The sequence below is a fragment of the Schistocerca serialis genome, chromosome 5, assembly GCF_023864345.2.
Source record: "Schistocerca serialis cubense isolate TAMUIC-IGC-003099 chromosome 5, iqSchSeri2.2, whole genome shotgun sequence".
Classification (NCBI taxonomy): Eukaryota; Metazoa; Arthropoda; class Insecta; order Orthoptera; family Acrididae; genus Schistocerca; species Schistocerca serialis.
In genome coordinates this window covers 164997833-165010605 of record NC_064642.1, presented here as the reverse complement: position 1 = coordinate 165010605, position 12773 = coordinate 164997833, and the positions used below count along the sequence as shown (strand labels likewise).

Sequence of the window (12773 nt, the reverse complement as noted above, 5' to 3'; positions counted from 1 at the left end):
TAACGAGTTTTCAGTCATTGCTGAGTTTTAGTACGCAACACTGTGTTTAATGCATCTTAAGTCAATAAACTATTTCAAACTGTTTACACAACCATCTCAGTGTGACTCAAGAGTTCTGCAGGTATAAACACAATGGTGTTATTTAAAATTGTCAGAGACTGGCCAGCTGACATCATTTAATATTTGTCAATTTTATAACTCCTATAGTCACACTACCAAGAGTATTCATTATTCTTCCACTGGATTCCTTTTCCTTTCTGCCACCATTCACCCTCTATGCCAGTCTGCAGCAAATTGTCAGGGATTCCGCCTCTCCTTTTCCTTTGTCTACCTAGTGGTGTTCTGTGGGCAGTTCAAATCCACAAATTTCAATGGACATCAAATGACCAGTCCACATGAGCTGTTTGGCCCTCATCAGACCTACAATATATAAAGTTGTAGATCTCATCCAACCCACAGTTATGCCATATTTACCTTTCCCCAGTGATCTTACCTTGTACCAAATCACAGATCTTAATAGTATTCTCTTTTCCTGGACACTTCAAGTTTCACAGCCATACAGGTTGGATAAATGTTTTGTACAGTGGGAGTTTAAAATCTAGTCTTCTTAGAGGTCATAGATACTGTGCTACCAATATTGGTTGTATGCCCACCAATAATCAGATAACCTTGCATTTATTTATTTGCTGCTGTGTGTAAAGAATATTTGCTGTGCACCATTTCATGGGCTCTTTCATGGTTTCACATTAAATACATTTTCATCATTTGACCACCTCATGGCCATTGCAAAGGGCAGAGCACTTGAAGGGAGGAGGGGGTTGGGGGGGAGATATTCATGCACTACTCTGCATAGAATAGTGGAGATCACATTGATGCAGCAATAGAAAAATCTTTAATGGAGTGTAAATAAAAGAGTGAAGAAACAACCAGTATCAAACATGTTCTGCTGTGGAAAACAATTATTGCAGCTCAGCTATCTGAATTTTCATCATAATAGGCACATACATATACTATCTCACCAGTCCTCCCTTCTATCCACATCCCTATTCACAGGCTTTAACTAGTATATCTTTCCCTTTATTAGCCCACACCCACGCCCCCCCAACCTTTTCTTGAAGCAACTGACCACCATTGTCAGTTGACCTTTCACTTCCTAGAAATTATACATAAGCAGTTTCCATCAAATTTTTGCTCTTACAATGTAGCATTACTTCTCTGTCATCTTACCATCACAGATTTAAGTATTTACAATAGCAATTAGCACTTCCGTGTGTGTAGTGAAATTAGTGAAGGTGGCACTGTCCAATTATGTGCTGAGGTGCTTATAGAAACATGAACTGGATAAGGTGGTTGTTACCAATGGTGGTGACCGCACAGAATAGGTAAAGCTATGGTCCACATATGATGTAAGTACAACAATCTTACAAACACTTTTGCTATGCCATTTTTTTGAAGCAGTGCAATTTACAGATAAGAACTGAACGACAGGTTTTCTATTCTATGTCTTAGACTCAAGACAGAAAAGTTTATCACTGCTGGTTTCAATTCTGAATCAGTCATCAAATGATTTAATTATGTTAAATAGTAACTTTTTCAGATGTACAATGTAACAATTCAGGAGAGGCATTCACAATGTGAACTGGGCCTATTCAGATTAACTTGACACTTTACTATGCAACACATTCCAGTTAGGCAACAACTCCCTAATAAGTCGAAACCAGTAATGATTTTTTTTGTGTGTGTAACCTGAGGCAGCCATATATATAAGAAAATTTGTTTCATTGACTGTTTCCTTATTGCAGTATAACAACAAGTTTATACTAGTTTGTCTTTATTATCCCAGTTTTAGGAAACAATTTCCATGTCATCAAGATAAACATTATCACTAAGAAATTCTGTTCACCATGAAGATCAATACTGCCAACCTGCTTTTTGCCGTAAAACAATACTGAATGAAATGTCTTTGACGTAAGACTACACTGAATGATTGATAACTAACAAAATTTTAACCATCTACAGTTGTCTAACTGAACAACTATGAATGCTTTTAAGATACTTCTTTTGTGAATCGGAAGAATTCTAGTAAAATGTTTCATAGTGCAGAAGCTGTCCATACTTGCTCCTGTACAAATTCAAAGGTTTTTAATTACTTTGGGAGACTACCAACAACATGGAAACTAGTTCTGAAAAATAAATTACAAAATTTTATTTAACAAATAAGAAAACACTTTCACACAATCATGTCACATAACAAAAACAAACAATTTATAAATAATTATATACACTGCAACTCATTCACACTTCAGTCTTCAAAATGGAAATTCTCTACTAAACTGTCCATTGAATAACTTCTTTGGTAGCAGGTTTTGTGGAACTGCTGAAACTGTAAATGGCAGTCTGCTTCCTTGCCCACTATGTGGGCAGATATTTAAGTGACTTTACAGTTCATCCTTTTCTGTCTCTGCATCAGGTGGTGGTGCCCCTGCTCCTTGGTACAGCTTTGAGATTATTGGTTGAACAACATCTTCGAGCTTCTTCTTTTGCTGCTTGAATTCTTCTGTTTCAGCATCTTGATTATCTTCCAACCATTTCACTGCTTCATCAACTGCTTCTTCTATTGTTGTCTTGTCACTGTCACTTAGCTGAAATTAGAGACATCGCTATAGTGTAACTCTTACACATGAACTTGGGACAATATTTACCTAGTGCAAATAATTTTCATTTTACTAGTGAATATCTTGTGGGTAAGATCAAATATTCTGCAACAACTGCAAATTAAACTGCAAGACGAGTAACAATGCTATATTGTGAGTAGCAAATTTCCTTTTCATAATATTATTACATTCCATCCTGGATTTTTCATTGTTTAATTCTTACTTGTAAGACAGATATCACTGAGGTTGAAAAATGTTTCTGCAAATATTAAATAGATAATTAGTAATTTGACATTACCTTTGCTCCCAGTTTCTCCTTGTCATTAATCTGATTTTTCAGAGAATATGCATATGACTCCAGTTCATTTCTAGCTTCAACATGTTCTTTAAGCTTTTTGTCCTCATCTGCAAAAATTTCTGCATCTTTAATCATACGCTCAATGTCTTCTGGGCTCAACCTACTTTGGTCATTTGTTATGACGATCTTTTCCCTGTTGCCTGTTCCTTTGTCTTCAGCTGAAACCTGCATGGAAAGTTTTTTTTAGATATTGCATTTGCACAATTTAAAAAATAAATATATATATATACATATAAAAACAGCATTTATATGAGGTGGAGAACATACCTGCAGAATACCATTTGCATCAATCTCAAAAGTAACTTCTATTTGAGGAACACCCCTTGGAGCAGATGGGATACCTGTTAAATCAAATCTTCCAAGCAAGTGATTATCTTTAGTCATGGGCCTTTCCCCTTCATACACCTGAAAGCATTGAAAAAAAGGAGTCAGCTCAAAATGTGAACATAAAACATTTTTTTTCCAGCAGATAAAAGTTCTGAACAGTTCCTGACAGTAATGTCATCACATGCAGAATAGCACTTACTTGTATAGTCACAGTATGCTGGTTGTCAGCAGCTGTAGAAAATATCTGAGATTTCTTTGTGGGGATAACAGTGTTCCTTGGAATCAATTTTGTCATTACTCCACCAACAGTTTCAATTCCCAATGTAAGGGGATTTACATCCAGGAGAACAATTGCATCTGTATCCTGTTCTCCCGATAGCACACCTGCTTGTACAGCAGCACCATATGCAACAGCTTCATCAGGGTTTATGCCACGAGATGGTTCTTTGCCAGAAAAGAATTCTTTTACAAGCTGCTGCACCTTTGGTATTCTTGTGCTACCTCCAACAAGCACTATTTCATGAACTTCTTTCTTTGTCATACCAGCATCCTCTAGCACCTTCTGCACAGGCTTCATGGTTGACCGGAATAAATCCTGTTTCAAAAGGGGAAAAAAATTATCTGTTAACTCTGTGAAAAAACATTTAAGAATGGATATTGACACACTCAAACACTTAGCATTTTACATACCATGTTCAGTTCCTCAAATTTTGCCCTTGTCAAAGTCTCAGAGAAATCTTCACCCTCAAAGAAGCTTTCTATTTCAATTCTAACTTGGTGACTGGATGAAAGTGCTCTCTTTGCTTTCTCTACTTCACGACGTAGCTTTTGAACAGCTCTATTATCCTTACGAATGTCTTTGCCTTTCTTCTTCTTGTACAATTTGATGAAGTGATCCATAACCCGCTGATCAAAGTCTTCACCACCCAAATGAGTATCACCATTAGTTGCAACAACCTGTTAAAATAAATGTTCCTTTTCGACTAGATGTCACATTTGCAATACAATTATTCATGTAGAGTGGTCAAAACCACTTGACTGTGCAACAGCGAATTCTATGTACTTTTTAAACTTACCTCAAAAACACCATTGTCTATTGTGAGGAGTGATACATCAAAGGTTCCACCACCAAGATCGAACACCAACACATTTTTCTCTCCTTCTTTCTTGTCCAACCCATAGGCAATAGCAGCTGCAGTTGGTTCATTTATTATCCTCATTACAACAAGACCTGCTATTGTACCAGCATCCTTTGTTGCTTGCCTCTGTGCATCATTGAAATAGGCAGGCACAGTGACTACAGCATGCGTCACCTAATTTGCAAGAAAACCGCAATTAGTTTTCCACGAAATAAATTCGTAATCTACTTAGAAAGATGCAACCACGACATTATATGAGAAAATGAATTTGTATTCTTAAGAAAGTACTTACTTTTTTACCTAAATATGCTTCAGCAGTTTCTTTCATTTTTCCTAGAACCATTGCCGAAATTTCTTCTGGGGCGAATTCTTTTTCGCCCTGCGATGTAGCAACCTGAATATAAGGCTTACTGTTCTTTTCCTTCACCTAGATATTGCAAAAACCAAAATGAGAGCAGTTTTTTTTTAAATAACAGGAAAAATTAATAAGTTCAATCCATTGGTTCATTGTACTTACGCGAAACGGGAAAAACTTTATATCATGCTGCACAGCCGGATCTGACCAATCTCGGCCGATTAATCTCTTCGCATCGAACACCGTATTTTCTGGATTTGTTGTCAGCTGATTCTTGGCAGCATCCCCTATTAACCTCTCTCCATCCGGTGTAAAAGCAACATACGATGGTGTTATTCTGTTCCCTTGGTCATTCGCAATAATTTCAACTCTTCCATTTTTATAAACTCCAACACTGCAAAGATTTGAACGCTGATAAGTGTTTATACCAGTCCGTCCATATAAATCTTAATATTACCGAATACTGGCTAGGGATATAGTAAGTCTGTAATAGTAAACTAATACTTTTTAGAGCTAATTAAAGCGTAGTGTCACTAGTGCAGGCGAATAAAGAATACAACAGTTACATTTACAAGTATACTTTGGACATCTCTGAGAACTTTTAACGAATACTATTAACAAATGGGCATTGGAAACACTATCTGGTTACTTACCAAGAATAGGTTGTACCCAAATCTATACCAATGACTGTGCCTACATTTTTTTCTTCTTTAGAACAGAAACATGCATTCACTAAGAATGCAAAACACAGGAGCTGAACTACCCTCATCGTGGGTTTAGACCTAAAATGTGAGACACTGCGATCAAAACACTAATAATTCGAGCCACCCATACAATTACGAAAAAAAATCTCACAATGCTCCCAGTCAACTTAACAACGAACAACAGTAAAACACATTTCACATTTCAAGGAAACGTCACCTACCACACGCAATAACAATTAATCGCTTGTCACGCTCAGAAGTTTTTCGCTAATGCGCACCGGTAAAGAATCACCACAACACTTCACACACGGTCTCACAACGAACAACTCAACGCAGCTGTAGCGTTCAGTCGCAGGATATATAGCGAAATCCCCACGTCATAGGCAGAGGCAGAAGCCAAATGCTTACGCCTCGAAACCTGATTGGCCAGGGAACACAACTGGCCTTCTTTCATTGGCCCACGTTGATAGTGGTTGAATGTTCTGGGCACTTGGAGAAGGAGATTGCTGACGAAAGTTAGTTGCAAACTTTTTGAATGAAAGGCGTTGGTTATTGAACTTCGTTGCATCATACTAGGACTGACACACACACACACACACACACACACACACACACACACACAAAAAAAGCGCGAATAGGTTTACGAAATCTTTAAACAAAATACAATAACTGCACAATCAAACCGGAACCATACCGGTACCTGCTGAAATGGGGCAAAAGATATTCGAGAGTTACATGAAATTCCTCGCGTATAGCAGATACCTGGGCGCTTCTAACTGCATAATGAACTCTTTCGTAATTATTCAAAGGATACTATTTGTATATCAGCCCGATAATTAGAAATATTCTTTTTACGTGAAACCTACTGCTCACTCTAATAATTATGAATGAGGTTCTGATTGTCATCGGACTGCATGTACGATCATATGATTTTCAAAGGATTTTCATAATTTCGTGTGAAACGAGTGCATCAACAACCAATTCGCTTATCTGCAACATAGCAAGAAATGACGCCAAGACCACAAATATTGTCGTAGTTTTTTTCACTACAGGAACAGAACAAATAAACAACATTTTGTGTTGAAGCATAACAAATGGATGACATAGGCGCTGTATTGCTGAATTGTTATTTCATTTTTGTCACAAATATTCATACAAATGTCAAATATTCAGGATGTTACTAAACAAACAAATTGTTCCCGATTTCAGTAGGATAGCTAACGTATTTAGTAATCACCTACTAGATGTAAATCAGAAGATGGGCATGGGCGGTTAAAGGGATAAAATGTATGCAAGATGATTAGCCGATGCGATATGTGCCCAGCCAAATCACAGTTACTTCATGGTCTGTCAGAGAAGTAATTAACTTCATGGAAAGCAAAAACCCGCAGGATTTAAAATACCTCCAATAGATTAACAAAATCTAGTGCTTCAAGTATATGGAATGTATTCCATCAAAAGTGTAATACACCACTTTCATTACGTGCTTTCACCAGGCCCATTTAGCTTAAAGGTAATATGGCAGGTATTAATTACTTGGGAGACTCACTGCTTATCTCCTTCCTGAAGTTAATGGAAAAGTTTATGTATGCAAGAATCTCTGCTGTACACTTCACAGTGGTCTGCAGATTATGGATGTAGATATAGAGGAACCATAAAACACATAATCTAATAAGATATGGATTTCAAAAAAGGCTTTCCACAGAGTATGCAGTGTTTCAATTCACAAATCACAAAAAAAATTTTTCAGTGTGACAAAGTACTGCCAACTTGTATTTTTTGTGAGTTTCAAAAGCATTTGATTAGCCTATTCAGTTCTCAGTATTTTCCCAGAGAAGCTAAAATAGTTTATAAGAGATCTACATCTACATCCATACTCTGCAAACCACTGTGAAGCATGTGGCAGAGGGTATACCTACTGTACCAGTTATTAAGGCCTTTCCCGTTCCATTCATGTATGGAGCACAGGAAGAATGACTGTATAAGTGCCTCTTTGCATTTTACAATGGGTCAAATCTTGTCTTTGCAATGCTTGATAGATTTGTGTTAGTTGACATATTCCATCTGTGACTCATTGTTATTATAGTCATATGACACACTCTTTTTTTTTTTTTTTTCATTTTGTGAATTGCACAAAATTACATTTCTGAACATTTAAACCAAGTTACCATCCTTTAGTACCACTTTGAAATTTTACTAAGAACTGACTGAATATATGTGCAGCTTATTTCATACAATAGTACTTCATTATAGATAACAGCATCATCTGCAAAAAGTCTGAGGTTACTATTATTATTGCCCACAAGGTCATTAATACACAACATGAACAGCACGAGTTTTAACACAGATCTTTGGGGCACATCTGAAGTTACTTCTACAGCTGTTCATGACTCTCCATCCAAGAGAACTTGTTGTGTTCTCCCTACCAAAAAATCTTCAATCCAAACAAATTTTGCTTGATACACCATACAGTTGTACTTTTGATACCTAATAATTGTAGATGTGCTACTCAATCAAATGCTTTTTGGAATTTGATAAATATTGTGTCTACTTTGCTGCCTTGATCCATGGCTTTCAGTGCACATGTGAGAAAAGTGAGAGTTGAACTTCACGTGAGAGATGATTTCGGGCTCCACAAACAAGCTATCTTTTCGGGCTCCATACTGGTTGACATGGATTGCATTCTGGTCCTGTTTGAGATACTTCATCAAATTAGAGCTCATAATATGTTATAGGTTTCTAAATCAAATGTCAAAAGATTTTGGAAGGTAGTTTTGTGGATCATTTCTTGTAGACAGGTGTGATCTGTTGACCTGTGCTTTCTTCCAAATAATGGGCATGATATTTTGTTCAAGGGATCTACAGTAGATTACAGCAAGAAGAGGGGCTAACTCGACCACAAAACCAGTATATAGAATCTGATAGGGATTCCATTGGGCCCAGAGGCTTTGTTCAGTTTTAATGATTTCAGCTGTTTCTCAATGCTGCTGACACTAATATTTATTTCATTCATGTTTTCATTGCTACAAGAATTAAACTGGGTCAATACACCCAAGTTTTTCTTTGTAAAGTGGCATTTGAAAACAGAGTTAAACATTTCTGCTTTTGATTTGCTGCACTCAATTTTAGTTCTTGTGTCATCCCTGAGTGACTGGACACTTAACTATAATACCACTAGCAGCCTTTACATATGACCACATCTTTCTGACAATGGGTTTTCATCTTAGCTAACTAAATTTGTACATTGAGTGTGGTAATTAAATATTAAGGGAGTGTACAAAATGAAGCATCACCTTCATATTGATGAATAATCACTACAAGTGTTCCACAGGCTTCAATATTGGGTCTGCTGATATAAATCGTGTGCTATCATATATCCAAGAAGCAGAAATAATTCTCTTTCCTGACATTGTAAATATTGTAATAAAAGCGCAAGGGGAAACTTCAACTTTTGAAAATGTAACTAATATTTTCTTGGAACTTAGTAGCTGCTCATCTGCAAAGGGACTGTCACTTAACTGATGAAACACAATTCATCCCTGAAAGTGAATTAATAAATATAACAGAATATTCTACATTTGCAGTCATTTGTAGTGTTAACAACCTCATTTAGAAGTCACATGGTACAGTTCTTAAATATTTATAAACTGAAATTTTTGCATTACAGATAACAAGAGACTTTGAAGATGAAAATGTTGAAAAGTAGTTGTTCTTTTCCCATTAACATTAATTAATGTTTTGTGTCATCATGTTCTGAAGTAACTCTTATCTGAGGAAGAAAGATTTTGTTGCAAAGAAACGTATAATAAGGCTAATGTGCTTTGTTCTCTCTAGATTCTGTTGTAGGCAGCTCTTGAAATAATTAGGCATACTGACAACCTCACAGCACATTTATTCCAGAATGAAGTTTACTGTCAATAGTTAGTGATAATTCTGAAACAACAGTAACATTCATAAATATAATATGAGAAGGAAAAATGATTTACACTATCCTCTACTTAACTTTATTGCAGCGCAGGCAAGGGTACAGTTTTTAGCCATAAAAAAAATCTTTGATCACTTGGCCAGTGATGTAGAGATTTCAATGATAGTGAAACTAACTTTGAACACAAACTGAAATCGTGTCCTCTTTCAATTATATGGCAGGGTGGTTTTTACCTTGCATCATGTATCAGGATTATTTCCCATTTTGTTTGCATTTGGTGTATGGGAAGAATTACTGTTTCAATGCCTTGGTGCATTCTGTAATTAGTCTTATCTTTCCTTGTGGTCATTACAGTACTGATATGTAAGAAGCTGTTTTATATTCCTAGATTTCTCACTTAATACTGGGTCGACCGAAGCGTCCAATCCCACCCGTCGGCTTTGACCCGTGGTGTAAGGCTGTTGTCGTGTGTGACGTCATGGCGGCGTGGAATTTAGTTTGTGGGAGTGGCGTGTTTGTAGGTGTCATTTTGATGCAATCGGTGGTGCTCTCTGGTGGCATGTTAGGTGATGTTTTTGGTTTAGTTTGCAAGTGTGGTGTCGCATGTGAATTTTGGTAAATTGCTTTTTTTATGTCTTTGGTAGGTATGGATATGACTGACAGGGTCAACAGTTTTTGGTTGTCGGCTATGATGAGGGACAGTGCATTGTCTCTAATAAAATTTCTTCGACTATTCGGATTTTTGGATGAAGTCATGAAGTGTTCAGTATGTCGTGAAGAAATGAGGCTTACTTAAAGTTCCAGCGTCTCGGACCATGGACGGCTGTATGTGGAGATGTAAGGATAACAGGTCAAGGGAAGTGTTCGATCCTGATGTGCGGCTGTGAATGTTGGTATTGGCATCAGGAGATGTTTTTGAGCTATACAGGTCAAGGGAAGTGTTAGGTCCTAATTTATGCGACCGGGAGCTGCTGTTGAGCTATATAGGTCAAGGGAAGTGTCCAATTCCAGATGATATTGAGTTTGGTGGTATTTGGGGAGTTTTGTGATGTCGGTTTTTTTCGTCATTTTGTCTGATTTTGTATGGGGGTGGGTGTCTAAATTTGTTTATATTTAGTTTGTCCCCACCCAAAAACCCCCTATTTCCCGTGCTTGTCCCGTTAGTGTCATTAGGCTTTTTGTGGAACGTGTGTGTGTTTGTTTTTCAATGTATTTTTGTCCTCATAATGTGTACGTAACGACTTTATATGCACCATATTGGAATCGTGGTTTATGGTCATTTCCGCCATATTTGTGATGCCATGGGTCAAAGCAGACGGGCGGGATCGGACGCTTCCGTAATTCCCAAAATTTTTAAGGGGGTTTTCATGGAATAGTTGACGTCTATGTAAAAACATCTGGCAGTTCAGTTTTTTCAGCCTTTCTGTGATGCCCGCCAATGACACAAACAAGCCTGTGACCATTCTTGCTGCCCTTCAGTGTGTATGATCAGTATCCATTATTAGTGCTATCTGGTATGGGTCTGTCACTCTTGAGCAATATTCTCCTTTGTAGACCCACTGATTATTAGTTGAATTGTGACAGTTCAAGTCGGCACCTCATGTATGTTATGGCAGCAGCTGCCAACATGCTGTTATGATATGAGTAATAACATAGGATTTTCAGAGTCCTCATCCCTTTGAGGGGCGACTGCGAGATGGTGCCACCCTGGCACCCTCATCCACAGTGTGGGATGCCACATGCTACCCAGGAAAGTGATGTTCATGTCCTCCTGAGCACCACTGGCAGGTGCTCTCATTTTGGTCAGAAGCTCCCTGTTGGCTGAAACCAGATAATAGAGCTACAAGTGGCCCTGGCAGTGACAACTCCATTGCAGGCAAATGCCCAATGATGCGACACCATCTGTGGGGTGACACTGATGACAGAGCTGGATCCATGGGGCATCCGGGCCCCTGGGGGATGGGAGTAGGAACTGGCTGGGACAGCACCTGTGAAAAACACAGCCAATGATGCTCATGTGGACAACTGTACAAGACAATGGATGAAGGAGGGTGTGGTGGGCAAGAGCGAGCTCAGCATAGGATGAGGGGCTAAAAATAGAGAAGGTGCCCCCAGGTACGGAGGAGAAGATGAAAACCCAGAAGGGAGGAAGGCTGGGGAGGTGTGTACGGGCAGCAGCAGAGGTTGCTTGTCCTCCATCTGCAGCGTGAAGAAGACTCACTGACTCCACTGGCCATGGATGAGTACCAAAATCCAGTACTTGCAGGGACCAAAGGCACAAGGCCTGGTGGGGGACCCCAGTGCAAAGTGCAGTGGCAGACATGCCCTAGCACGTGTTGGATAGGTAATTCCACTGTAGTGAAACAGCAGTATGGTATATATATATATATATATTTTTTGCATCCAGAAATCCCGGTGGAAGTGCTCCCAAGGCAGTGAATGTTCTGGCCACGACGAGTAATATTGCTGCAGTGTATCCTGCCTACTTGGCGCAGTTAGCAATTAACTCTTCAGTCTCACTACTAAACCTTAACCAGTAGTATTGTTAGTTGTTGTTGATGCCACCAGTGACCATGGTGCAACACAAAAATGATGTTCCACCTGAGGGACACTGGAATGATGGCTCTGCGTATTCTGTAGTCAACAAAATTACACCATCAATGAGAGTCACTCTGTGGTGAAGCACAAAATAATTATGGATGGGATCGGATGCTCAAGCCAGAGGCCATTCCAGCCACCCCCTCCAAATATACTGTCGCACACGTTCAAGAAAAGGATCCAAGCATAGCAACATAGGAGCTCATAATAGGGAACCCATCCATGGTTCACTGAGCTTCATCCTTAATATAAAATCAAAAGATTTCTTCTCAGTTGAAGTTGGGAGTAGGGACCCATAGGGAGCAGTGAGAATATATCTGTGTTGGAGTGTTGAGCTGTTGGATGGAAGTGAATCTTGTAGTGATAATGACTGAGGAACAGTGCCCACCATTGAAGTCTATATGCCATCTTGTCTGACAGATGAGCCACAAGGCCAAAGAGGCAGACTACAGGTTTGTTCTCCATGACCATGTGAAACTTGACACCATATAGAAAACATGAAACTTCTTGACTGCATAAATAATAGTGAAGGCCTCCTTATCAGTGTGAGAATAAATCTTCTTTGCTGCATTGAGCATCTTTGAGGTGAATGCAGTCAGCTGTTCTGAACTGTTGGGATTGTCATGGGCCAGTAATGGCCCCCAGAACATACTGAGATGCATTTGTAGTCACAAGAAGCTGTAAACCCAGGTTAAAGATGGCAGAATGAAAAC

At 38.6% G+C, this 12773-nt stretch overlaps 1 protein-coding gene across 1 annotated transcript; it reads right to left on the bottom strand.

Moving 5' to 3' along the window:
• Nucleotides 1–2181: 2181 nt before the first annotated feature.
• Nucleotides 2182–5914, bottom strand: LOC126482397 (endoplasmic reticulum chaperone BiP-like). Its single transcript, XM_050106510.1, has 10 exons — nt 5759–5914; nt 5487–5615; nt 4996–5227; nt 4771–4905; nt 4416–4652; nt 4030–4296; nt 3539–3934; nt 3280–3417; nt 2953–3177; nt 2182–2642 (listed from the first exon to the last, which is right to left on the bottom strand). The coding sequence occupies exons 2-10, from the start codon at nt 5600–5602 to the stop codon at nt 2439–2441; spliced, it is 1950 nt and encodes a 649-aa protein (XP_049962467.1). The 5' UTR covers nt 5603–5615; nt 5759–5914; the 3' UTR covers nt 2182–2438.
• Nucleotides 5915–12773: the final 6859 nt, after the last annotated feature.

What these genes read in the sequence shown, in the direction of transcription:
- LOC126482397 (XM_050106510.1), bottom strand. Translation starts at nt 5,602, where the DNA reads ATGAGGGTAGTTCAGCTCCTGTGTTTTGCATTCTTAGTGAATGCATGT. An exon ending in AAGCATATTTAGGTAAAAAA is followed by an intron (nt 4,653 to 4,770) that starts GTAAGTACTTTC and finishes CTTGCAAATTAG; the next exon opens with GTGACGCATGCTGTAGTCAC. An exon ending in AGCATACTGTGACTATACAA is followed by an intron (nt 3,418 to 3,538) that starts GTAAGTGCTATT and finishes CAATGCTTTCAG; the next exon opens with GTGTATGAAGGGGAAAGGCC.